Source organism: Enhydra lutris, unplaced genomic scaffold, assembly GCF_002288905.1.
Source record: "Enhydra lutris kenyoni isolate GAN:26980312 unplaced genomic scaffold, ASM228890v2 scaffoldscaffold15, whole genome shotgun sequence".
Lineage (NCBI taxonomy): Eukaryota > Metazoa > Chordata > Mammalia > Carnivora > Mustelidae > Enhydra > Enhydra lutris.
Window position 1 is genome coordinate 53,414,185 of NW_019154099.1, and position 25,380 is coordinate 53,439,564.

At 40.0% G+C, this 25,380-nt stretch overlaps 1 protein-coding gene across 3 annotated transcripts in view; it reads right to left on the reverse strand.

Annotated features, from left to right (window-relative positions):
* Positions 1-25,380, reverse strand: part of LOC111147028 (sodium leak channel, non-selective) — a 291,306-nt gene that overhangs the window by 252,105 nt on the left and 13,821 nt on the right. For all 3 annotated transcript variants that reach the window (XM_022502882.1, XM_022502881.1, XM_022502880.1), the window contains exons 3-6: positions 17,911-17,994; positions 16,614-16,753; positions 16,405-16,533; positions 1,322-1,476 (exon numbers count right to left, since the gene is read on the reverse strand). In XM_022502882.1, the coding sequence (XP_022358590.1) occupies positions 1,322-1,476; positions 16,405-16,533; positions 16,614-16,753; positions 17,911-17,994 (508 nt within the window). The remainder of the gene's footprint in view (positions 1-1,321; positions 1,477-16,404; positions 16,534-16,613; positions 16,754-17,910; positions 17,995-25,380) is intronic.

The window sequence follows — 25,380 nt, forward strand, 5'->3', positions numbered from 1 at the left end:
GAAACCACACCAAAAGTCACAAAATAGATTAGACTTCCAAAGGAGCATAACCCCACCTTGCTATACACTGAGACTTTTCTCTAAGATCCTGTGAGTGTCTAAATGCTCTTAAATGCACCTGCACCTGGGCCTTGAAACTTTAAGGAAAAATTGGTTTTTGTTTTCTTTTTTCCAAATGATTCTGATAACAATCCTGTTATGGCCTGAATGTTTGTACTCTTCCGACCCCAACTGCATATGTTGAAGTCAGAACCCTAAATTCGATGGTATTAGGAGATGGGGCCTTTGGAAGGTTGATTCGATCTAGATGATGTCAGGAGGGTGCTCTCTCATCATGGGATTATTTTCCTTACAAGAAAAGTTCAGAGAGTTCTCTCCCTCTCCCTCTTCCTGCCTCTAACCCTGTCTCCCATACACTTTCTCACTCTCTCTCCCCCCCCCCCCCCCCCCCTCAGAACATGGTGAGAAGATAGCCATGTGCAAGCCAAGGCAAGGGGCCTCACCAGAACCAACCGTGCTGCCACCCTGATCTTGGACTTCCAGCCTCCAGACTGGTGTGAGATGAATTTACATGATGTACACCACCCAGTCTACGGGTGGCTAAGACAGATGCTCAAAGCATAAAATAATGGGTGTTTTTTTTCTTTGATTCAGTAATGAAATTTATACAACTTGCACAGAATTATAATAAATGCAATGATATCAAGTAAATGGCAGAAGCTAAGAGCTTCCATTACTGTATATAACAGCACATTTCAAGACTTCATAGGATAAGCCCACAGATAAATGTATACATTTGTGAGCACATCGTATTCGTGTATAAACACTTCCCACACATTTATTACACCGTTGATGGATATTCAGTAAGTATCTCCTTAGTGGTCTTCTGTTCCAGGATTACTTTCCAGCTCTCATGCACTCATTAATGGCTACTATCTTGGAGACATAAGACTTACCTTGCCTACTGGAGTACAGGTACATGCGGAAGGAAACCAAGCCTTGCTTATTTTTAAGTCAACAAGCCCTGAACCTGGCTCAACAACATATTTTTAAGTGTTCTAATTAGGAATCAAAATAGTCTCACATCAGGGATATCTCACTTTCTACAGACCCTGCGGAATACCCATCCAAGCAGACTGTAGTTTACAGACTGTGGGGCAGACGGTATCACAATCCAGGCAGAAGCTTAAAATCTGCCGCTGTGCTTCTTAAATGCTGTACAGGCAATCGTAACAGAAAATATCAACCACACAAGTATTCTTTCCATTTCATAAACATTGTAAAATAGAAACTGAAAATGTGTTTTAGCGGTAAGACAGACCTATCTCATTAAAGCCACTGTAGCCCAGCTCTTGCCTGCTAAGTCCCAGGTCTTCCAGATCCATGCATTTAAATCCTGGGGGGCACTGGTAGCCTTCCTCCAGCTCTGGTGAGCAGTGCGTATCTGGGATAGCTAAGCTATTCCAGGTTACGTTTCTGTGAACAAATTACAAAGAGGTTAGCCGATTTTGACCCTTGTAGATGTTGATTAAAATGAATAATGTAATCAGCCTTCACTGATAGCTGCCCAGTATGGACACAGAGGTCAAATTCATGATTCCGGGAAGGTGTTCATAGCATTGACGACAGTAAACATTCTCGAATGATACCTGATGCATCCTCACAGTGGTGCTTTGTAAGAACATCATTACCATCATTGTTTTTGTCATTAAAGACCAAGACCCAGATAAGCAGAGGAAGGAATTTTCCTGTAGATTTGTAAGGAATGTTAATGTGCTTGGGGCTTCCTTGTTATTCACAAAATGCTTAACCTAACTGTGGGCACAAATTCGACTTTTCTACTTCTAAGTAATAGGAAATGATGACAGTCATTTTCCATATGGTACAACTACTATGAGTCTCATAAATGACACTTGGCCTTCTGTGTTGGCAGATGTGCAACTGAGAAATGAAACCAGACAAAACAAGACGAGACTGAAGAAACCAAAGGGATGGCCCTGGGGAAAAAAGAGATTATGGGGTGATTTGGTGACAGCTCCAGGAACTTGAGCGTCTTTTAGGTGGACGGTGATGTCTCCCTGTTTCATCATTGTGGAGGGTAAGTGGAGATTAAATTGATGTACAAGGATTTAGATAAGTAATGGCTTTCTTGGGAGCAAGTACAGGTCATCATTGGAAAGGCGACTGCGGAATCTCATTCTGGACTGACCTTTAAAATGGGCCCCGAAAAGCTGCTATCTGAGGGAATTCACACAGCTTGTGTGGTGGCCAAAGTTGAGGCTAGACGATTTCACAAGACTTCTAAATCCATGATTGTATTACAACTTATTTCCCACTACTTCAACGTTTCTAAGCATTTCCTAAGTGGGGACCGTCCTCAGGACAGTCTCCATCCCTCAGCTTACGGCCAAATTGAGGCAGACACGTTGGGTCTGTTTCTTCTTTAATACCCTCTTCTATTCAACTGATTGCTTTCTTCCCTGTACATAATATACTTTCTCTAGAAAGAGAGAGTCTAGGTCTAGGTCTGGAGTCTGACCCCCAATTTCCCTGAGATCCCTCACCTGCCCGAGGCAACAACACACACACACACACACACACACACACACACACACACACACGCACATTCACGGGCTGACACACACACACACCTCAGGTCTGGTGACAGCTCACCCAGGTCTGTCTACGCCATAAACAAAGCCCTAGAAGCCTCACCTGCATTTCAGACACCTCAAGTGTTTTCCTTCAGGGTTCCGTTAGCTGCAAGGAAATAACCAGTCTACTGGCTTTAGGCAAGAAGTATTTAAAGAATTGTTCCCTCTAGTCCCATGTTAAGCTGCTCCTTTGGATCCCACATGCAAAACTCCAGGGGAAAGGTCTCACTGTGGACGTTACCACCTGGTTATGTCAGAGAGAGATGGTTTTAGACAGACATAGAGTGTATTTCTCCTCATTTCGCCTTGTTATATGTAGGCCAAATATCCAGCAGAGGCAGTCTGCTGGATGTGACTTCTAGCTTAGCCTTTACTGCATGTGTGACCTCCCCTATCTGTGCCTCAGTTTCTTCCTCAGGAGATGGGAGGGAAATGCCTCTCTCCCAGGACTCTGGCAAACCTGTAATGACTTAGGTCTGTAAGGTACTTACAACAGGGTACACGGCAGACAGTGTCAGGTGTTACTGATTGCTGCTGGTACCACAACATTTGTCCACTGCTCAGACTGGAACCCGAGTCCTGGTGTGTGCTGCCTCAGTTTCCACACCTCTGAAATGGGGATAGACTTGTTACCTACTTGTAGGAATGTTGTAATGACTAAATGAGCCAAACTACTAGTCCCAGAATAGCACTAGAAATTAGTCAATCACTCAGTAATTGTTAACTATTACGATTTCACTGGTTGGTAAGTATTAGAGTATTTTTTTTTCCTTTTTTAGTCTACCTTTTTTTCATATTAACACTGATTCTCATTTTAGGCACAACTCTCAACAGTACAGATATTATGTTGAAATCTTTTGGCTTCAGAGGCAGCAGATTTGAAACATATTATTTTTGCCAACATCAAGCTATTAGCAAATGCTTGTTAGAGACACATTTATTAGATGATTAATTGCCCTGGAACTCATGTATCTAAAACCACATGATGATTACTCTTTTTAGAAGTGGAAATAAACATCAAGAGTTTTAGAATGTATATTTGTTATTTATCTTAGTTTCGTTGTCACAGTTAACAAAAATCTTCTAGGTTTTATTTTTATTTGTTAATGTTAATTATTTCCTTCTTCACTCCTCTCAGATATTCATGATAGAACAAGAGGCTCTCTGGAATTAGGGAGGGTAGAATTCTTGCTGCCATCAGCCAAACTCTAAAAATAGACAATGATTCTTCCAGTCCTAATAAATATTCACTCATGCTTAAGTGGGTTTCAAGACCTGCATTCCTTACAGTTGGATTTCTTGAAAAAAATTATCTACTTTTTAATCTCTCTGATGGAATTTTTAGCCCATTTTCATGAACTCCAACCCACTGAACTTGCTCTAGTTTATTTCCATGTGCCCCATCCAACTGGACCATTTTCAGTTTTTATCTTCTGCAACTTCTGAGAAGCATTCCACATAGTCGCTTTAGTGGTAGGCAGGATAATGGCCCCCTAAAGATGGCCACGTCCTATTCGCTGGAACACTTGGATGTGTTATGTTACGTGGCAAGTGGAATTAAGGTTATAGATGTGAACAAGGCTAAAAGTCTTGAGGGATTATCCTGGTTTCTGGGTGGGCCCAACCTAATTACGCAAGTCCTTAAAAACAGAAAACCTTTCCCAGTTGTGATTAGGGAGAGAGAGAGGCAGTGTTGCTGACTTGGAAGATGCTGGTTTCATCCCTGCTTCTCAGGTCATTCTCCTTTTCCATCTCCTCCTCCTGTAACTGGCCCTCGGGCCTGAGTTGCTCTGAGCTTGGTTCTTAGCCTCCTCTCTCTTCTCATGATATCTCTCTCCCTATGCAGACAAATCAATTTCCATAGTTTCAGTTCTCTCGCACCCCAGGTGTCTTTTGGAGTCTCAGTGGTATGTGTCTACCTACCTATTAGATGTCTCCACCTAGCTACACCCCAAGTGTCTCCAACTCTACACCCATTACTGAACATGGACTCCGTCACCAACAGTTCTTCATAATAAGCAGCACCATGAGACCTTCATCCAAAGTACTGAGCAAGCTTGAGATTGAGGAATCTCCTTGACACCTACTTCTCCCCCAACTTCCATAACTCATCATCACGTGTCCCTTAATATCCTCCAAAATATCTTTTGAGCTCATTCAGCTCTCACCATCTCCACCTCCACCTGCACCACTCTCTAGTCCCCTGACCAGTCATCCTGCAGCCCCTCTTAGCCCTTCTGACCCACTAGCCACAGAGCATTAAGACAGACTTTTCATAACCTGTCTTAACTGAGGTCCGTCTGGCAAATCTCATCCGTAAGATCCTGAAGGATTTGGCTCCTCCCCTTTCAAGTGTCCTGGTGTCCAACCATGGTGGGCTTCCCCAGCTCTTGGGATGCTCCTTCTACCTCCGGACTTTTTCCTCTGCTTGGGAATCTCTCCTCCCATCTTTGTTTGGTTAACCCATCTTTCAGCCTTTGGGGCCCCCAGCTTCAATGTCACCTTCTTAGGGGAGGCACTCCAAGTCCCTCAGACTGAATTAGACATCTCTGCTGTAATTTCTCAAAGTACCCACACTTGACATTTTGGGCTCTTGGGAAGTGTGAAATTCATGTTTGAGTGGTCAGCTGTTCACTGGGTGTCTTCCAAACTCTACTATTCATTCCCCAGCAAAGCCTCCAATTCCATATAGTCCCTAACACACAGTCTGTGATGGTTAAATTTATGAGTGAATTTGTCTAGATTATGGTGCCCAGTTGTTTGGTCAAACACCATGTAAATGTTGCTATGAAGGTATTTTTTTTTTTTAGATATGATTAACATTTAAATCAGTAGATTTTGAGGACAGCAGATTACATAACATGAGCAGGCCTCACCTAATCAACTGAAGGCCTTCAGAGAAGGTACTAAAGTCTTCTGAGAAGAATCCTGGCTCCAAACTACCTTTAGATTCAAGACTGCAACAAGCTCATTCTATAATTTCCAGCTTGCTGGCCTGCTCTGAAGAGTTGGGTCTTGCTAGTCCCCACAATCACACGAGCTGATTCTTTTTTTTTTTTTTTAAGATTTTATTTATTTATTTGACAGACAGAGATCACAAGAAGCAGAGAGGCAGGCAGAGAAGGTCGGGGGGGAAGCAGGCTCCCCGCCGAGCGGCAAGCCCGATGCAGGGCTTGATCCCAGGACCCTGGGATCATGACCTGAGCCGAAGGCAGAGGCTTTAACCCACTGAGCAACCCAGGCACCCCACATGAGCTGATTCTTTAAAATGAATCCCATTGGGGTGCTTGGTGGCTCATTCAGTTGAGTGTTGCACTCTTGGTTTTGGATCAGGTCACGATTTTGGAGTCCTGAGATCAAGCCCCATAGCAAGACTGCTGGAGATTCTCTCTCTCTCTCACTCTCTCTCTCTCAAATAAATAAATAAAATGTTGAAAAAATAAAAATAAATAAATAAGTAAATAAATAAAATGAATCTCATTGCTTTCTATATACACATCTTATTGGTCCTGTTTCTCTAATACATAGTAGATGCCATCATAATTATTTTTTGGCTGACTGAAGGAATGTGTTTTTCCACCATTATTTAAATCTATGGCAAATTTATCTATGTGTTTGCTTATTTATTTGCTTATAAAGTAACTACAGAAGAAATTCTTCAACGATTGGATCCTATTGTTTTTATGGGACTTCTAAGTGTGATATCTAAAAATTGGCATGGATTTTCCATTTTTTAAATTTTGGCTTTAGTAGTTTCCATTTTTCAAAATGAATACTGGAATCCCTTGGAGCAGTTAATTATTTTTCAAAAGACATTAATTATCTGCCTGACATAAGGCTTTTTTGTTTGTTTTGTTTTGTTTTGAGAGACAGAGGGAAGGTGGACGGGGCAGAGGGTAGAGAGAGAATCTTAAGCAGGCTCCCAGCTGAGTGTGGAGCCTGACTCGGGGCTTGATCTCATGACTCTGAGATCATGACCTGAGGCAAAATCAAGAGTTGGATGCTTAACTGACTGAGCTTAACTGACCCAGCTGCCCTTATTTCTTAATTCTTAAAATATCATATTTACAAATAACATTATGTAGGGGTCTGAGATCTAAGAAATTGTGTCCTCAACTTGTTGCTAATATTGTTTATAACTACCCCCAAACAATAGCTCAGCACTTAAGGGTTGTACGGTTTTAAGTTAATCATTACTCCTGATAGTAGAGATAGTAGAGAGCACTGATTGAGCCATATATGGGAGCACAAGGATTATCATCTCAGTTCAGTGATTAACCAACTTAATTACCTTGGGCAATTCACTTTGGCCATCTGAGCCTCAGTTTCCTTCTCTGTAAAATGAGAACCTTTTCAGCTATTATTAAAAAACAATCCACACAACGACCTCATCACACTTCCACGTTTTTAAAAGAAAGGTAATAATAATCGGGCGAACCAAGTGCCCATTGTGTTCTGCTCTCATCTATCCCCAGGACTCACTAATGCCAAATGCAACAGCTCAAGATGTTGGGTTCAAATCGCTCTATTCATCACTCCCGGTGTCATCACTCTCCACTGATATCAGACGGCTGCCATTGCTTGCTGTAACACGTTTAGCGCTGGCCTTTTGTAATGACTGTCAACTTACGAACGTAACTATGCTTATCGTTACGTAGCCCCTCTTCAGCAATTATTTTTCCCATATTCTTGGTGTGGCCACTTTATTTCATTTGTCCATCTATTCATTCAAAATGATTAAATTTGAAAGGCCTATTCTATGCCACACAACATGCTAGGAATGGAGATGACTAATAAGATATTTCCAGATCAGAGGCTTTACCACCTAGAAAAGGAATGACCACAGTAGAGCATGATGAATGCTTTGAGAGGCAGATATCGGCTCCCAGCGTTACGGGAGCACCTGTAGGTGGTGGATGGTGACCACTGGAAAGGTCTCCCAATGAGGTCATGTGACCACTAAAGGATCAACAGACACAAGATCTAGGGCAGATACACGTGCCGCCCTCCTAACCCCCTGCCCTGGGCATCCTGGAAAGTGGAAATTCCAGAGCCTGTGTGTGCAAGGAGAGAGAATAAGAAGTTGCAGGGACAGAAAGAGAACAACTTTTTTACCCCTTCATTCGTAGGGTGTAGCTTGTTCACAGCTTCCTCTCAGGGGTTGTAAACAGGTACTTGTTACCATAGCAAACAATTTCTAAACTACATTCTCAGAGATTGGCATATTGGGGAAAAAGACAAAAATCTGTGCTTCCCCCACAACTGACAAAGTGTGTCTGATATACTTGAGCTGACTACAATCTGTCCCTCGTTTGTGAGAATGGCCAAAAAGGCCAAACACACTAATTTACAAAAGAGATCATTACTGAAGTTATTCGCAAGATTTCCACAAAATATACCTATGATGGGAATTTACAGAAGATATATAGATAGATAAAGATACAGATTCTTGTTTATATTTTTCTTGTTTCCCTTGAAGAATTGAACATAAGCAGAAAAACACTGTGTTCTTGCAGCCAAAATGTGGTCCCTTTGTTGTAAAAAATACTCATAGCAGCTCAGCTACACCAAATGTGTTTCTGAAGTTTGCATTCCACAAGGAAACTGTCAGTGGTGCAAAGAAGGAGGTGCGCAGCACAACAAATCCATACGCAACAGGGAACACAGTCCCTAAGAGCAGCTTGTCATTTACGGCCATCAGTAGGTTTCTCTTTTATTTACATTGTACATTCTAGAGAGAAGTCATAAATGGAACATACTTCTGGTTGAACCCAGGGAGTGAATCTCTCTCTCTGTCTCTCTCTCTCTTACGCGCGCACACACACACACACACACACACACACACACACACACACACACGAGTCTCTGCCCCTGGGAGGATAGTGAATACTATCCTTTGATACCTTGGGGCCTGGCTTGCCTCATCCCAGTGGCAGGCAGAAAAACAAGGCTCACTTTCTTGCATTCAGAGGTGGTCCCTCTCCTGTGCTAACAACGAACCTGCTCGGACAGCTCCCGCCTTTGGGGTTCATTCCAGACAATCATCCGGCTTCGTTCTCACTCCTATTTGGCCTCCGCTTTCAGGATTAATGAAAAGCTCTTATGAACTGACCTGGCTACTGCTAATGCTGGGTGCTTTGGAGCACTAGCCACATCCCGGAATTTGCAGAAAAGAGACTACTTAGTGATTTTTGAAAACTTTTAATTGCTCTCTGGGACTTTTAGAGGGATTACGAAACAAGACAAGTAGTCTGAGGCAGGAAATAATACTGACATTACACCACTTTTTTAGAAACAAGTAAATCTGGCCTGTTTTCTAAGAATTTGGGGAATAAATTTCCCCTTACTGTAAAGCTGAGAGTATCTTAATCTGATTTTCCATTCTGTAATCCATTCCTGAGTGGCTAGATTGACAAAGCCATACCATAAAGAACTGAATTCATCGTGTATCAAAATGGTAAAATTAAATATTTTTCAAATAGTGTATGTAATTTAAATGACAAAACGCGATTTTCTTTTGAAAGCAAGCATTTTAAATCATCATCATACCTTGTTGTATCTGAATAGTTCTTTTAATCATTTATTTTCTCCAACTTCACCTCCTTAATTATAGTGCTCACTATTTTGCGGATATGGGCAATATGTGCTGATATGTGGCAGGGACTGGGAAACTGGCATCTGAGCAAGGGTTCGGCAAGGAGAGGTACATGAATGTATTCAGAGTATCAGGAAAGTGAAGTGTCAGGACACAGAGCTGGAAACATGAAAACTGTTTTGAGGTCATAAGACAAAGGCTACCACCCTTGACATTGTGAATCTAGGCCAAGGGCTCCTTAAGCAGTAACTCTTTTTCCCTTTGCTGGAGAAACCACAAGATCTGGGGTGAGAAGTTATCTAGAAGGAGTCAGTTGGCAGGCTGGAAAATGGCCACCAGAATTCGGGGCCAAGATTACAGATTTTCAGTTGGTGATTTTGCCCATTAATTCAGGGGTGGCAAGGAGCTCTTTCCTCTTCTCTTTCATGAAGATCGTCATATCTAACCTATGAGATCACGTTATGAATTAGCAATTAGGAACACAAAGTGCCACACACGTACAAGGAACTCCAAATAGACTCATGTTTACTGGCTGCAGTGTGGCTGAGAATGGCAGGGAGAAACACTCCTTCCCACTCCAACAGGGGTCCATCCTTTGGGGTCAAATGATGTCAGGGCTCACTGGTGCTAAGAACAAGTAGCTGCCTTAAAAGTGAAAATCAGGTAAGGATGTGGAACGTGCCAGATCCCCAGTCCCCGGGCACCCTCAACCACACAGTACGCCTGCCCAGCTCAGGCACTAGATCTAAAAAAAGTAGGAGTCACTGAACCATAGTATTGAGATAACTGGCCTGCAGATCTCAGGACACACCCACCACTGGTCTCTGGAATGACAAGAGGCTCTGATCACCTCTGGTGCTTCTTAGACATTTCTAAGGAACCAGCCTTCAGGGATCAGGGAAGTCAAGCTCCCCGCAGGTCGGGGTATAGCGGCTGAAAGCTTAGCATTCTTTGAAGACTCCAGTTTTATCTTTGAAGAAGCCATGCAAAGCCTGTGTTCTACTCTATTAACACTTCTTTGGGAGTGTTAATGTAAAACTAAGGTTTTAAAGCACTGATTTCTAATCCAATTGATTCTGAGAATCTTAGCCCCGCTTTAAGTATGAATCTATGGGTGTGGCTTGGAGTTAGTATTTTTCCAGAGCTTGCCACGTGATTTTCTCCATCAGAGAGATCTCGTTCTGGAAAAGAATCCCCCAAATGTACTGCTTATGCTGTGATGGTCTCCGTACGCGACTGTGTTTTCTATCGGAGGGAAAGCAGGCTGGTCACGTTGAACCTGAGCTATCAGAATGAGGCGAGTGTGATTTCTACACAGACCAACTACTGGGAGTGCTATCTGCGAGGGGTTGAATTGTCAGGGATCCTCATTTGCATTCATATAATATGGTCCCAGGACCTCATGGCAGAATTCAGCCCTAATACAAGCGATCTTAACCACTACTCATCTACTCCAAGCAGAGCCTGTCTCTTAAGCAGGAGCTCCTTGGAACCAAGGGAAACAAAACATTATACACAAATATTTTGGACACACACATGTTGCAGATCATCTCAGACACTGACCATGGTACCGTTGAATATTTAAAGGCACAGAAATTGGTGTCAAGGAGAACTGGGTTTCAACCCTCCTTCTACCTCTTATACACTGTTTCATCTTGGATCGCTTACTTAACCTCACTAAGCCTCAATCTCCTGGGCTGTAATACAGAGTGTGAAAATAGAATATGACATCAATAGGTCGTTGTGGGTATTAAATGAGGGAAAAAAAACAGTTATCAATTGTTCAGTGAAAGTTATTTACCATTAATGTAAGTCAGAGTTTTATAACCTACGTTATTATATTCTCCTCTTTTTGTGAAGTAAGCTCAAAAGAAGTGCTATATTGTAACTGATCGAAAGAAATTACCCACCATCTTTTAGACCCTTTTTCAAAGTGTAGGGTTTTCTTTTCTTTTTTATACTAAAGACACAAAAATAGTATTGCTGTTCTGGTAAAAATCACTTTGGTATTTATTTTTATATGGTAATTCAGTTTATTCTGAAATATTTTCTTATATTTAATTTTTTTTAATTCATAACATATGAAAAGTTGATTTAACTGGTGGCTCAGTTGGGCCACATCCTTGAGATGGGTATGCACAACCATTTAAAAAGAGATCTATGGAGTAATATAAATATATTGCATGCCACTATTTTATAGATTGGATGGGGCAGAATCCCCTGGAACATAATATCTACACTGGGATAGAAAGAAACCAGATGTCATACGGACTTTCATTTTCTCTATGCCATATAAAGACTTTATGCATGTGATGTGGATCTATATGTGCATATAGGTTTACAAATGTGGGATTACAATATGGTAGAAGTTGCTCAAATGGCAATCAAGCATGGGCTGGGAAGTCAGACTTGAGTTTGAATCCTGCTGCTCTCACTTACCAGATAAATGTATTATTTGATTTCTTTGGGACTGGGTCTTCATCTGCAAAATGGGGGAAATAATTGCTTTCAGGTTGCTCTAAAAATTAGTTATAGAAGCAAAATATATGAGATATACTAGGTGTGCCACAAATGTTGCTATTAATTTAGTTAGAAATCTACATGCACCCATCAGAGCATTTTCATTTCTTATTTAAATATTTTAAAGAGGAGCTTTCCAATACGGATTTATCCAAATTTGTTCTTCTACCTCCCACCCAGCAGACATCTCTGCGGGAATCCATTTAAGTTAAATGTAGCAGTCTGTCTTCATCCTTCAAAAGAACTTTAAATAAAAATCAAGAAGACTTCAAAGACCTTTGCATGAATTTGAGGCAGTCATGATTTTACATATTCTGCAAAATTCCCTCATGATAAAGTCCATAGAAATTAGAAATTAATATTTTGGGTTCTACCACACTTCTATTTTTAATTCTTCTGACCTTTCCATTAAAACAACCTCATTATTTTGCGAACAGAATGGATAAGCCAATAATTCACTTATTTTCCAAGTACCCTAAAGGATAAACTTAAACATTCTGTGGGACCTACAAGAGAAAGCTAACCCAAATCCAACTCTATATTGTCTCTAGGCTAAGTGTTAGTGATATTTTATAAAATGCCACTGAGTCCTACAAGCTACCCTGAGTGGGGTAACCATCCTACAATTCCCCTGAGATGGAAAAGAAAGCTGTTAGTAATTACTGTGCCACAGAAAAGACAGACGAGGATCGTCCTAGCATCTGTGATGGGTGGTTCCCCCACTTCCACATCTTAAAACTAATGGCTCAGCCATTATAAGCATTTACTTGAACTCCTGACGGAACCCTGTTCTCCGTAGAGTCAACTTTTATGTACTTCATATTTACAATTGCTTCCTTTAGAGTTTTTCTAATTATCTCACTCTCGGGAGATAATTAGATTTCATTATTTGATACGAAGCAAGGACTAAATTTCGCTCCTTTTTCGGGGAATGGTAATACGGTGGCAGATAAGTCTTCCTCTTTTCTATCTCACCTACCAGCTCATTTTCACATGTTCATCTTGTAGCTTCCGGGAGATTTCTGCCATCCCATTCGGCATTTTGCAACACCTGTTTCTGCCAGAAGCTACTGCTCTTCTCAGATTTCTTTAGGATACGGACTGCTTTGCTTAGTCAAATCCCATGCCTCGTTCCGAAATTGCCTTGCGTTGCCATTCATTATCAGAGAAGGATCTGAGGCTTTAGGAGTAATGTTCCCAAGGACAAAGCGAACACTCCCTTCTCTCGGCTTTAAAAGAAATCAGCTCCATCTAAAAGCAAAACTGTGTGGCTTGAGTTGCTTCCTTATTTATCTGTTTGCCTCACAGACTATTCATAATCAATTCCAGAGCTCAGCCTTGAAACACGGGATATAAGGTTTCTGAGCAGACACAGCTCTGCCTGCAAGCTCTCCCATTATTAGGCTACAGTGCATGCAAATCAATTAAGTGGAAATCGGACGATTGTAAAGGACAACAATTAAGAGAAACGAGTTCCTGACAGCGACTGGCAAATCTCTGGAAACACCGCCATCATACTGTAGTTTAATCTCTGACTCATAGATGTTTATGAGAAATTCCTAGTTCAACCAAAGGAAACAAAAAGGTTGGAATTTTTTTTTTAATTGGGATTTTTACATATCTTATTTTGACTCTGGGTGGTTTTTAAGTCTCTAAAAATAAATTAAGGTCTGGTTGGAACTAATGGTAAAATGGCATCAACAATTTTTCTGCTTCTCAGTAACATTCAGTTAATAGTGAACTGAAAATTAAAGGGAAAATGGTATAAGGGATTGGTCCTTGAAATGAATCGTCAAACTTAACGAAAATTGCTATTATGAGCAATATTACTACTCTGCAGCTAGTTAACTATCTTCTTCTCAAAGAGAAATTGTCACATAAAGGGAAGGCAAAATAAATGTGTATGTTCATAAAGCTAACAGGCAGATTTTATAAATATGGGAAAGAGAAAATGCAGACATTCCTCCTTAACTGCTATGTCTAGAGTAACTGAAAATTCTGCCAAAACGTAGGTTAACTCTTCATAGAGAACTCCATTTTTAGGAAAAAGTGATGAGTTGGAGTGCTAATATTCAAAATACAAGAGGTCTTTTAATAATTTTTTCAAAGCCATTCATGTCCTAGCACTGGGTGTAGTGAAGAGATGGCAAAGAGCACTTTCTGAAGTGATGCAAGGGCCCTGAGGTCAGAGACGCTGCTCTATCTCTTCCCTGTTTACGTGTCCACCTTAGGTTTGCCAGCAGGATGCTTGATCTTCTAGCTAGTTTTACAATTCTAACAAGCTTTAGAATTCTCACACATTCTAACTTGATTTTTAATAAAATGGAAACTTTAAATCAGCTTCCTGTGCTTGCAGCTATGAGAACACAGCAGCTTTCTTATGCGGAAGCTTCCTCTGCTCTTCGCCTCTATTCTATTGTTTCCCGCCCACACAATATCTTTTTTCCCACCTCCATATTCACTCACGGAACAATCTAGACACATTTTACAGCCTACATACACTTAAAAAAAAAAAAAAAAACTACCTACAGTCTTTATTCCACGCATGTGTCTCTTCCCTCACCCACGCAGGCAACCCCCTTACTCACCTCTTCCTTCCACTCCCCCGCCCTGTGCGTGTGTGCCAGCTCCCGGCTTCTCTCCACTCTTAGCGTTGCTTTTCTATTTTTTAACCATTTCTCCCTTGTCACATTTAGCAGCTTGCTTTTCTCCCTTTTTTCCTAAAATTTCCTCTTGTATATCAATTTGTCACAATGTTATTATTATTTGTCTAAATATAAAGTATTACGCACCATGCCTTCAAGACATAGTTACTAAGTACTTACTCTGTGCAAGAATACTAGGTACTGGCCCCAAGAGGGATCTTCTCCACCCTTGCCCTTTGTATCCTCAAGGAATTCATAGTACAATGAGAAAAATGGTGGAGGTGTGTGTGTGGTGGGGGGGGGAGGTTAGCTAGGAGGGCCAGAGGGTTAGTTCTGGCAAACTGGGCTATATTAAATTCAACTCTTTCCATTACAAACAACAAGATCGATTGGATAAATGGTAACATTTAGAAATACATATCTGGGTTTATAAGAAAGGTCAAAAGGTCAGAGGGAACTAAAAATGGAGAGAGGGAAGTCCATGAACTGACAATATATTGGTCTGGATGGGGGGTAAGTGTCCAGTAGCTAAGAGCTTGGGTTTTAATGCCACAAGAGGCAGAAAACAGGGTCCAGAGCCTACGGAAGGCAGGAAGCTAGAAAATGACCCCATGCATATAGCCATGTTATAATTCAAACAAATTCCAGAGTGTAATATGGGTGAAAGGATAGTCAAATAGATCAAACACAACAGAGACCATCGGTACAAACCAAATATAGACAGGGAATTAGTGAATGAGAAAAGTGACATTAAACTCAGAGGGCACAGCACACGATAAGTCGTGCTGGAACAACTATCTAACCATAGGAAGAAACTTAGATTTCTGCTTTATCCCCGAAACATTTCTAAACTGTTATCATGAGATATACTTGACATACAATAAATGGCACATATTAAAACATACGGCTTGATAAATTTTAACTTGTGCACAGACCACAATCAAGATAGTGAACATACCGATCAACCTCAACCTCCTTTTTTTTAAGATTTCACTTACTTATCTGAGAGAGGGAGAGGGAGAACAAGTGGGGGTAGTGGGTAGAGGCAGAGGGAGAGGGAGAAGTAGACTCCCCGCTGAGCTGGGAGCCCCATGTGGGGCTTGATCCTAGGACCCTGGGATCATGACCTGAGCCAAAAGCAGACACTTAACCGACTGAGCCCCCCAGGTGCCCCAACCCCAAAGGTTTCCTAATGTACCCTGGTAACCCTTTATTCTTATCCCTAACCTTACTCCCAGGCAGTCACTGGTTTCCCTTTTGTTGTTACAGATAAGCTTGCATTTTCTAGAATTTGGTATACGTGGAATCACAGAATATGTCGTCTTTTTCATCTGGCTTCATTTGCTCAGCATAATTATTTCAAGATTCACCCAAGATGTTGTGTATATCAATTTCTCATACTTCTTTTTATTGCTAAACAGTATTCGTCATATGGATATACCACAATTTGTTTATTCATGTACCTGTTGGTGGGAATTTGGGTTGTTAGCAGTTTGGGTAATTATAAATACAGTCACTATGTATAAGTCTATTTTATGGACATATGTTTTCGCCTCCCCTGGTTAGACACCTGGAATGGAATGAACGGGATACATGGTAGGTGTCTGTTTAACTTTCTAAGAAACTGCCTGTTTTTCCAAGTAGTTACACCATTTCTCATTTCCATCTTATTTAAATAGGAAATGAAAATACTCAGATGGTATTATGGTAGCATACTCCTCATTCTGTCACACTGAAGAAAATCTCCAAATGCACACTTTGAATTTGCTTAGTCTACTTTCCCAAGGGGTTACATTTTTCAGTCTGGCTTGCCTTGAATACTTGTGTTAAAAAAATCAGACAAGAAAATTTTGAGGAAACAGAGAATATAGAACAGAGCACATAAGGGCTTTTTTGTTCAACTTAGACATAGAGTTTTCTCGTAAGATTTGCAGAAAGTTTTTTGTTAATCATGTAAATTAAAACACAGTTAGTAGATAGATAAACTTACCCTGGTTTTGTGTCATTTACTACACAGTGATAGGTAAATGTTCCAAACATCTGAACTCCTAAAATTCCATAAAGAAGTAGAAAGAAAAGTAGGAAAATTGAAACGCTCCATATTTGTTCTCCCGATCGCCTGGGGGGGGGGAAAAGTAGGCAAAACTTACAGAAATGTCATAAGCTTTTCTCCTTAACTTATGTAAGAGCAGTACTTACTTTAAAATGTTTGTAATCCTGGTCCTTGGTAGCTCAAATCGGAAATAAATTCGGAACGCCCGAATCATAATCAGTGGCCTTGGAATCCGCAACATGCCCCAGGGTGACATCTGGTCAACTATATCAGCAATTTCAAATACCTATGAATTAAGAGGTAAGAAGAAACAAGTTCAGAGCTTCCCTTAGCTTTGCCCGTATTTACGACAGACACAAGACAGCGTTGGATTTGCCACACTGAACTCTGCCCTGCATTCTTTACCACTGAAATGGTCCTTTTTGAAGCTATAGCTATCTTTGGAGAAATGAACACATAAACTAATGTAAATGCCATTGCTCTTACTCATTTCCCGTATAATTCATCGAAGCCCAGTTTTTAATTATAATACAAGCGCCAACTTAGATCACAGAATAAGTAGGCTGAGTTTTCCTCACCAATAAGGTCAATTAGTGGAACTTTTTTAAATAGCTAGAACACAAAGTAATGGAGAGAGGGTTAAGGGTATTATAAAAAAATAAAAAAAGGAATTGTACCATTTCCTAAAAGAGGCAAAAATGATAATTAGAAAACATTTGTCAGTCATTTAATAGCTATTAAATGGAAAAGAACACATGAATATGCAGGATGAATTCAGATTGTTGGAGAGGTGAGCTCTGTAAAAATAAGGAGAGCTTATCCATAAGCATTGACATGACTCTGCAGGATGGACTGAATTTATTATGTTCTAAATTTTTAAATGAAGAATGTACTATCTTGAGTTGAATTAAACACAAAACTGAAGCCTGAATGAACACATGGAAATGAATTCTATTACCCAGTAAAATCCCACCTTTAGTCTTTTAAATATAAGTTCTCCATTTCTCTTAGGAAGGCACTTTCTATTTGCGATATGGTATTTTATGTTCATCCCAATGTATCTCTATTAGTCAGCTATTTTTAGTGGGGATTCAGTCACATAAAAGACCAGAATTTTAATATTTAAATTTTTTTATTCTACAAGATACAGAAATGTTACCCCATGTTCTGTCCTTCATTTTAAATAAATATATTTTTATATCTTTTTAATAAGAAATAATTTGCTATGGTATTGATGTTCATTTCTGCTTGAGAATCGACAGATGTGACTGACAAAGATTAAGATGTTAGTTTTTTATCATAAACATTTAAAATAACATGATGTTGAGGAAAGTTACACCATCACATTTGACAAATACTGATTACTATTTTTATTTAGATTTTCAATGCAAAACAATGCACATTTTGGAAAATACCCCCATGTAAATTAAAAGTTTTAATTACCTGTAACACCAATGAAACCCAAAGGCAGAAGACCATAAATCCATCAAAAACACACCAGCGATCTTTCACATAGGAACTATCCCCCTAAAAATAAATTTCACATGGAGTTATCATGCAAAATTAAGAATTTCAAAAAACATCTGTGGAGAGAAGGGTCAAAGGTTAATTCAGTATAAACTAGCCATAATTTTTGCATCAAAACTGAAGAAACTTTCAGAAGGAGTACCTTTAGCTTTTTATTTTATTCATAACAATTTATTGATTTATTTGACAGAGAGAGACAGAGAGGGAACACAAGCAGAGGGAGTGGGAGAGGGAGAAGCAGGCTTCCCGCTGAGCAGGGAGCCGGATCCCAGGACACAGGGATGATGACCGGAGCTGAAGGTAGGCGCTTAACCACTGAGCCACCCAGGTGCCTGGTGGAACACCTTTAGCGTTTTAAATGGCATTGTGTATGAAGAAAATAATTTATGAAACACAAGTAACTCCAGAGCTACGCATGGAAAATTTTAAGTTCACATAAACAGAAAACATCACTACTTTTTCTCTTAGCCACACAGATACTACCATTTAAGAAACCAGAGGTCATCCCACACAGGAGTCAGCTTAAGTCCTAAAACAGCTTTCTTCCTACAAGAAGTAAGGACAATACTGGTCAGCATGAAGACCTTTAAGCGTGTGGATCAACCACCATGAGTAGGAATTTAACAAGGAATTCACCTCGAGCTAAATTAAACGTGAAGAAGAAAATTGCCTTCATTATCAAATATATTAAACATATATTGACTTGAATTGGAGTCACATGTGATAAAGAAGACACACTACTTTCACCTTTTAATAATGAATCTACTCTGACGTTAGAATGCATATTTTTATCAAATGGGAATTTCAGAAAAAAAATTTCCCTTTTGAGCAACAAAACAGAAAAACCCACCAGATTAGAATTGGAACCTTAAATAGGAAGGCCTTTGCTTTCTTAGGACTGCCCCATTAAGTCACCAGCTCCATCATAATCCATGAAACTCGGTTCTGAATTCGGTGACACCTATCATTACCAGCTCTGACTGAACCTGCTTAGGAAATAAAAATCGGAACAGAAAGCCAAGATTTTAAATAAAATGATGAAATCTGTGGTAGCATATTTAGGAAGATAAAATAATTTCCAGGACTACCTACACTTAGTAATAAATAGGCTATCAAAAAGACTCCTTGAGAAGTTTTCAAAAATAATCTATATTATTCACAAAACTAACAGTATGGTAACTCACTTCATGGAAGTTATCTGGCCCAGACGTAAAGTGTAAATTCAACTTAGTTAATGCTGAAGAATCATCTACTTTACATAAGAGGATGTATAACGCCTCTTGAAACACACACACACACACACACACACACACACACACACCAATCTTGCATAGAAAAACTAATACGTACACACCCAACTAATATGTAAGATAGAACAACTTGTAACAAAGCTATAAACATGGTGGGGAAGATAAGAAGATTAATTCTATGAAGAGTTTAGAGAAAAGAAGTCTAGTTCTCAAATGCCTAAAAAATTTTATCATTACTAAGAGAATCAACCAAATTTGGTAATTTGTATATTTGAGAAGTTCACAAAAGAAGTATGAAAGAAAGCCTGAGGCCTGGGGTCTGGGTAACTAGGAGGACAATGACCCTGTTAAGTGTTTTGATCATCATATGTTGATTTAAACGTGATGATAAGAAAAATTGCACCTCCGGGAGGCACTGGTTTCAAGAATGCGTGTGTGTGCACGCACGTGCGTGTACACACACACACACACACACACACACACAGAACAAATAATTTAAGGATGTGATCGTTGTCCTCAAAACCTCACAAAACATCTTTCACTAAAAGTATCATATTTGCCTTGTCCATTGTATAGTTCACTGAAAATATAAATTATAATCTAAATATAGACAATATAGTCAATATAAAATTGAATTTTCTGAGTCTAATTTTAATCGGTATCCAAAAAGATAATGGAATACAAATGATTTAAAGTTACACTTTAAAGATTTTTATTTATTTATTTGTCAGAGAGAGAGAGAGAGAAAAAGAGAGCACAAGCAGGGGGAGCAGCAGACAGAGGGAGAAACAGGCTCCTTGCTGAGCAGGGAGCCAGATACGGGACCCAATCCCAGGATGCTGGGATCATGACCTGAGCCGAAGGCAGACGCCCAATCAACGGAACCACCCAGGCATCCCTAAAGTTACACTTTAAAGATTCCCTTGAGTTTCTTAATATTTATTGTTCAATAAATTCAAAATTTATTGTTCATTCATTCATTCATTCACTCATGTATAGATACCTTTATGATCTAGACAGTGTTTGAGGCAGTAATGACAGAGGATCGAAAAGAAAAACAAAAACCCTTGACCTTATATGATTTACATTCTCAGTTTAAAAAATGTTAAATATACAGTATATGTTGATAGGTATTATGAATAAAAATAAAAGTGTATATTTTCAAATTGATTTTTACTAAACGAATGTATTTTTTCTGGAATGTTAGGCAGAAAGAGAAAAATATCACGACGTTTATTTTAAGAACTAGGCATAGTTGCGATTGTTTTAAAAAATGCAAAGAATTCCCAAAATAAAAACTAAAATTTTATGGGACTCAGCAGAGAGCTATTTTAGAGTAGTTCTATCTTTAACTTTTTGAGGAACCTCCATATTGTCTTCCCGAGTGGCTGCGCTGGCTTGTGTTCCCACCAACAGTATAAAAGGGTTCCCCTTTCTCCACATCCTCACCACCCCACGACCCAGAAATGGCACTATGAGGTCTAATACAAAAATACTAATTCAAAGGGATACACACACCTTTATATTTGTAACAGCATTATCTACAATACTCAAATTATGGAGAGAGCCCAAGTGTCCATCGACTGATGAATGAATAAAAAAACAGGTGCTATATACATATGATGGGATGGTACTGAGCCGTCAGAAGGAACGAAGTCTTGCCATTTGCAATGACATGGATGGTGCTAGAATGTGTTATGCTGAGCAAAATCAGTCAGTCAGAGAAAGACAAATACCATATGATTTCACACATATGTGGAATTTAAGAAACAAAACAAATAATAATAGGGGGAAAAAGAGGCAAACCAAGAAACAGATTCCTAACCGTGGAGAACCCACTGAGAGTTACCAGAGGGGAGGTGGGGAGAGTGGGGTGGGGAGGAAGGTGGTGGTGGGGGGATGGGTGAAATAGGTGATGGGGATTCAGGAAGGCCCCTTCGATGAGCACCAGGTGCTGTATGGAAGTGCTGAGTCACTAAATTGTACACCTGAAACCAAAACTACACTGCATGTTACTAACTGGAATTTAAGCAAAACTTAAAAAAAAAAAAAAAAAAAAAAGGAAAGACCAAAAGGAAAAAAAAAAAAGAGCTAATTTAAAATAGGAATGATTAAAAGTAAATGTTTGGCTGAAAAAGGATCACTGGGATCAGCTGGGTACACGGACTATTAATAAGATGAGTTTATGTGGCCTTTTTCCCCAAATTATTATTTTATTTCTTTTTTGTCATTAAAAAACATTATACATAGCGTTACGACAATTAACTTCCACTGTTGCTCATAACTTGCTTTAGTAACAAATTATATTCAGTAAGATGCAGGATGAGACCTCGTTATATTTAGGATGATTTAAAATGTGAAAGCGAGAATAAACAGCGATAGTTTTCAGGAAGGGTAACTGGGTGGCCAGGACCCAACGAGGGAAGAAAAACAGATGTTCACATTATAACCATAGATGTCTTTGACTCACGTTCATGTGTTATGTTTTTTAAAGTAGATTTTCAAAATTAAATTTTTAAAAAGATGAACATTTTAGCTTTAACAAAACTTTTAAAGTTTTTTTGCTTTTAAGTTGGCACAAATGAAGTCAATTCTGAAAACCTGGGGCCCCACAAATTTAGAATATACAGCTATCAAAACAGAGTGGCTGAATTCTTGTTTATTTACTTTATAAATTTGTTTGCTAAGGAAACTGATGTTGCTGGGATGATCTAAAGTATACTCTGAACTATATAAAAGGATGGACTATTTAAAATCACTTTAGGAGTCCCGGTAGGGAATCAACAAAAAAAAAAAAAAAAAAGCATTCAAACATGCCTAACTCAAACGAGCTCACATTGTGAAAACTGGCTTCACAAAAACTTCCACTGCATAACGTGGAAAACTATTTCCGAATTAGGAAGTCAGTTCAGTTGCATTGTTTGGAATGAGCTTGGCTGTGGACTTTCCAGCAATTCATAGTGGCATTTACCTGTTGCCAACAAAACACACCCCACACTGGATGGTATGTAACGGTCAATTAGAACCGGCTTCTTTTGACTTTCCTGATAATAGGTGTGCAATAAGCCATTGGGCACAAGTTTTATACAATATTTTTTGGCTCATGTTCCCAAGAGCTATTTAATATTTATAAAAGCCTTTAGTAAGCAATGGTGCAGGGAGCTGGGACACAAAGACCAGTAACACTCAGATGTCCTCCCCCCCTCCGCCTTTTATTTTTCTAGTTTTGCTTTTTAGTGTTCATTATTCTTTTTTTTTTTTTTTCTTAAGATTTTAGTTATTTATGAGAAAGAGAGAGAGGGAGGGAGAAAGCAGGGAGAGGAACAAAGGGAAAGGGACAAGCAGACTCCATGCTGAGTCATGAGTCTAACCTGGGACTTGATCTCATGACTCTGAGATCACAACTTGAGCCCAAACCAAGAGTCGGAAGCTTACCCGACTGAGCCCCCGGCTCTGTGTTCTTTTTTCTTCACGCTGTGCTGTCTTCCTGAAAATTCTCCCAAGTCTGTGCCAGCTTTCCTCTCCAGAATCTGATCTGACCATAGCCTACCCTGATAAATGTTTGAGCCCATACGTAACACAACAAGCAGCAAACTCAGCTCATGGGTCTGAAAAAAATGTTCATATTGTGTAACTTACAGAACTGTCCTTTGTAATTTCCACCTCATTGCTGAATGAATTACAGTTGACTCCCTCCTGTTTATCAATTCCAGTTGTGAATTTTGGGTTTCCCACTCAAACCTTCTCTAAACCTACTCTCTGGCGTTGCATTAAAAATATCCCCTGGGGTCCCTGCATGGCTCAGTCCTTTAGGCATCCGCCTTCCGCTCAGGCCATGGTCTCAGGGTCCTGGGATTGAGCCCCATGCAGAGCTCCCTGCTCTGGGGAGCCTGCTTCACCCTCTCACTACCCACCCCCCCAATGCTCTTGCTTTCTCTCTTTCTCTCTCTCAAATAAATAAATAAAATCTTAAAAAAAAAAAAAACCCAGCCTATCCCCACTATAAATATTTGAGTCTTTTCTGAAGATTAGTAACACCTTGAGAGTAGACAATTTCAGCCACCCAGCAGAGAGAGAGACATACAGCAGATATTAAATGAATGAATTAGATAAGCAGATGTACAATATCTCGGGACGTTTTTGCAGATTACAATACATGGAGTCAGAAGCGCACTCATTTGCTTCATAAATGCATGCGTTCACCCATCCATTCATTGAAATTAGCATTGTTCCTTAAAAGAGATGATTCCTTGACTCCTGGCGAAGAAAGAAAGATGTGTAATTACCCTTCAAGGTAATATCTTCAAGTTAAGATTTTTTTTCCCTGTATGATCATGAAAGACCACAGATGAAATTAATGAAATAACTTTAGGATGTTTCCTGGATTCGCACACTTCGACGAAACAAAGCCTACATGCCATGCAAACAGGAATCCAATCAAGGTGAATAGAACTTGTGCACTATAATGCAATTGTAAACATGAATGAATTGACATGTATATCATGTTGGTCATTACTGATAATCACTAAGTCTTTATAAGTCCAAAACAACTTTAAAAAAATAAAATAAAATACAGACTCTGAACCTGGCACTTTGAAATATAACCTCATAATACACTTTGTGTCTGACACATTTACCAAATTCTCTTTTTGACTGTGTGTCAAAGACTTTTAATCCTAACTGGTGAAGTATGTCCAGATCGTTTTAAAGTCCTACTGTATTCATACCCAAGTTATATAATATTTGCAAATAATGAGCTGCCCCTTTCTCCTACTTCCGAATTACATAACCAGAGTACGCAGGGTACTCAGGAAATTTTAACACCTCAAATATGACAGAAAGGTTTTAATTTGGTTGGTCCATCAACAAAAATGGAGAGCAGAGAATGTAGCCGGACTGCAGGCAGAAATCAGCATGCTGGCCGCTGAGGAGTTAGTCAAGAGCTGTCTGTCAATTTTTACAAAAGTAAACACTCAGAGACTGCCAATCAATTATGCAGTATTAGAGAGTCACTTAAATTGCCATGCAAGTATTTAATAAGCAGAGAAACCAAACACATTCATCTGAAGACATTTATAGGGATATAGTTCGCAGCTCCAAAATCATATGCACTGGTAGTTTCCCGAGCACATGATTTATTGTTCCCAGTTCCCAGGGCCCATCTGTCACTGGGTCTTAGCATCGTTATTTATCACTTCAGCACTGCGCAGAGCATGCATGGTACCTTTACCGAGGTTTATTGCCAGATGACAAAGAGACAACCGAGAATTGTCTGTAGAATTCGCGGTCTGCGATACATGGGATGATTTACAACACAAACCTCTGTCACCCAAATGGTTTATTTTTGCCTCCAGGGATCTGGGGAGCTAGAATGCTTCTCAGAATAGGAAGTAATGGGAAGGCAATTAGGAACGACTGCTTGGGGAGTGGGAGTGAATTGGCTGACACCTGCGAGCACAGGGAACACGACAAAAAGATGCAACATCCTTAAGACAAAACATGCCTCCAACAAAAATTTTTGAAGACGGGGCTCCCCAGAAGGACTTCCTGCCTCAGTTTCCCTATTTCTGGGGCCCTTCCTCCCCCGTATCTTTTATAGAACACCATTACAGCATTGGCACAAAACAACGAAGGTGACATGTCACCTCCAGAGTGAACTTCTCGAATACAGAGCAGACCCTGTCGCTCTCAGATCTGAATCCCCCGCGCACCTTTACTGAGCACAGAATGAAGTCCGAGCTCCTCGCAGGACATGCCAAGTCCTCCCCCGTGCTGCCGGCCACCTTCACAGAATCCCGCACACAGGCCCCCTGCTACTTCTCACTACTGAGAGCTCCCCAAAGCACCAGGCTGTCCCAGGCCTTGGGGATCCAAATATGTCTTTTCTCCTTCTGTGAAATCCTTTACTTTTACCCCCAACACTCCTGCCACAGAGCACACGTACTTATCCTTTGGGACATGGGCTTCCTGTCCCTCCTTCTTCAAGACTTCTCTGATATCCCCAAGAAGACGTTTTCACTATTTCTTGGGCCCTCCCTCCCCCGTATCTTTTACAGAATACCATTACAGCATTTGCACAAAACAACAAAGGCATATCTCTCACAATCTGCATTCTCACTATACAAACATCTGCCAT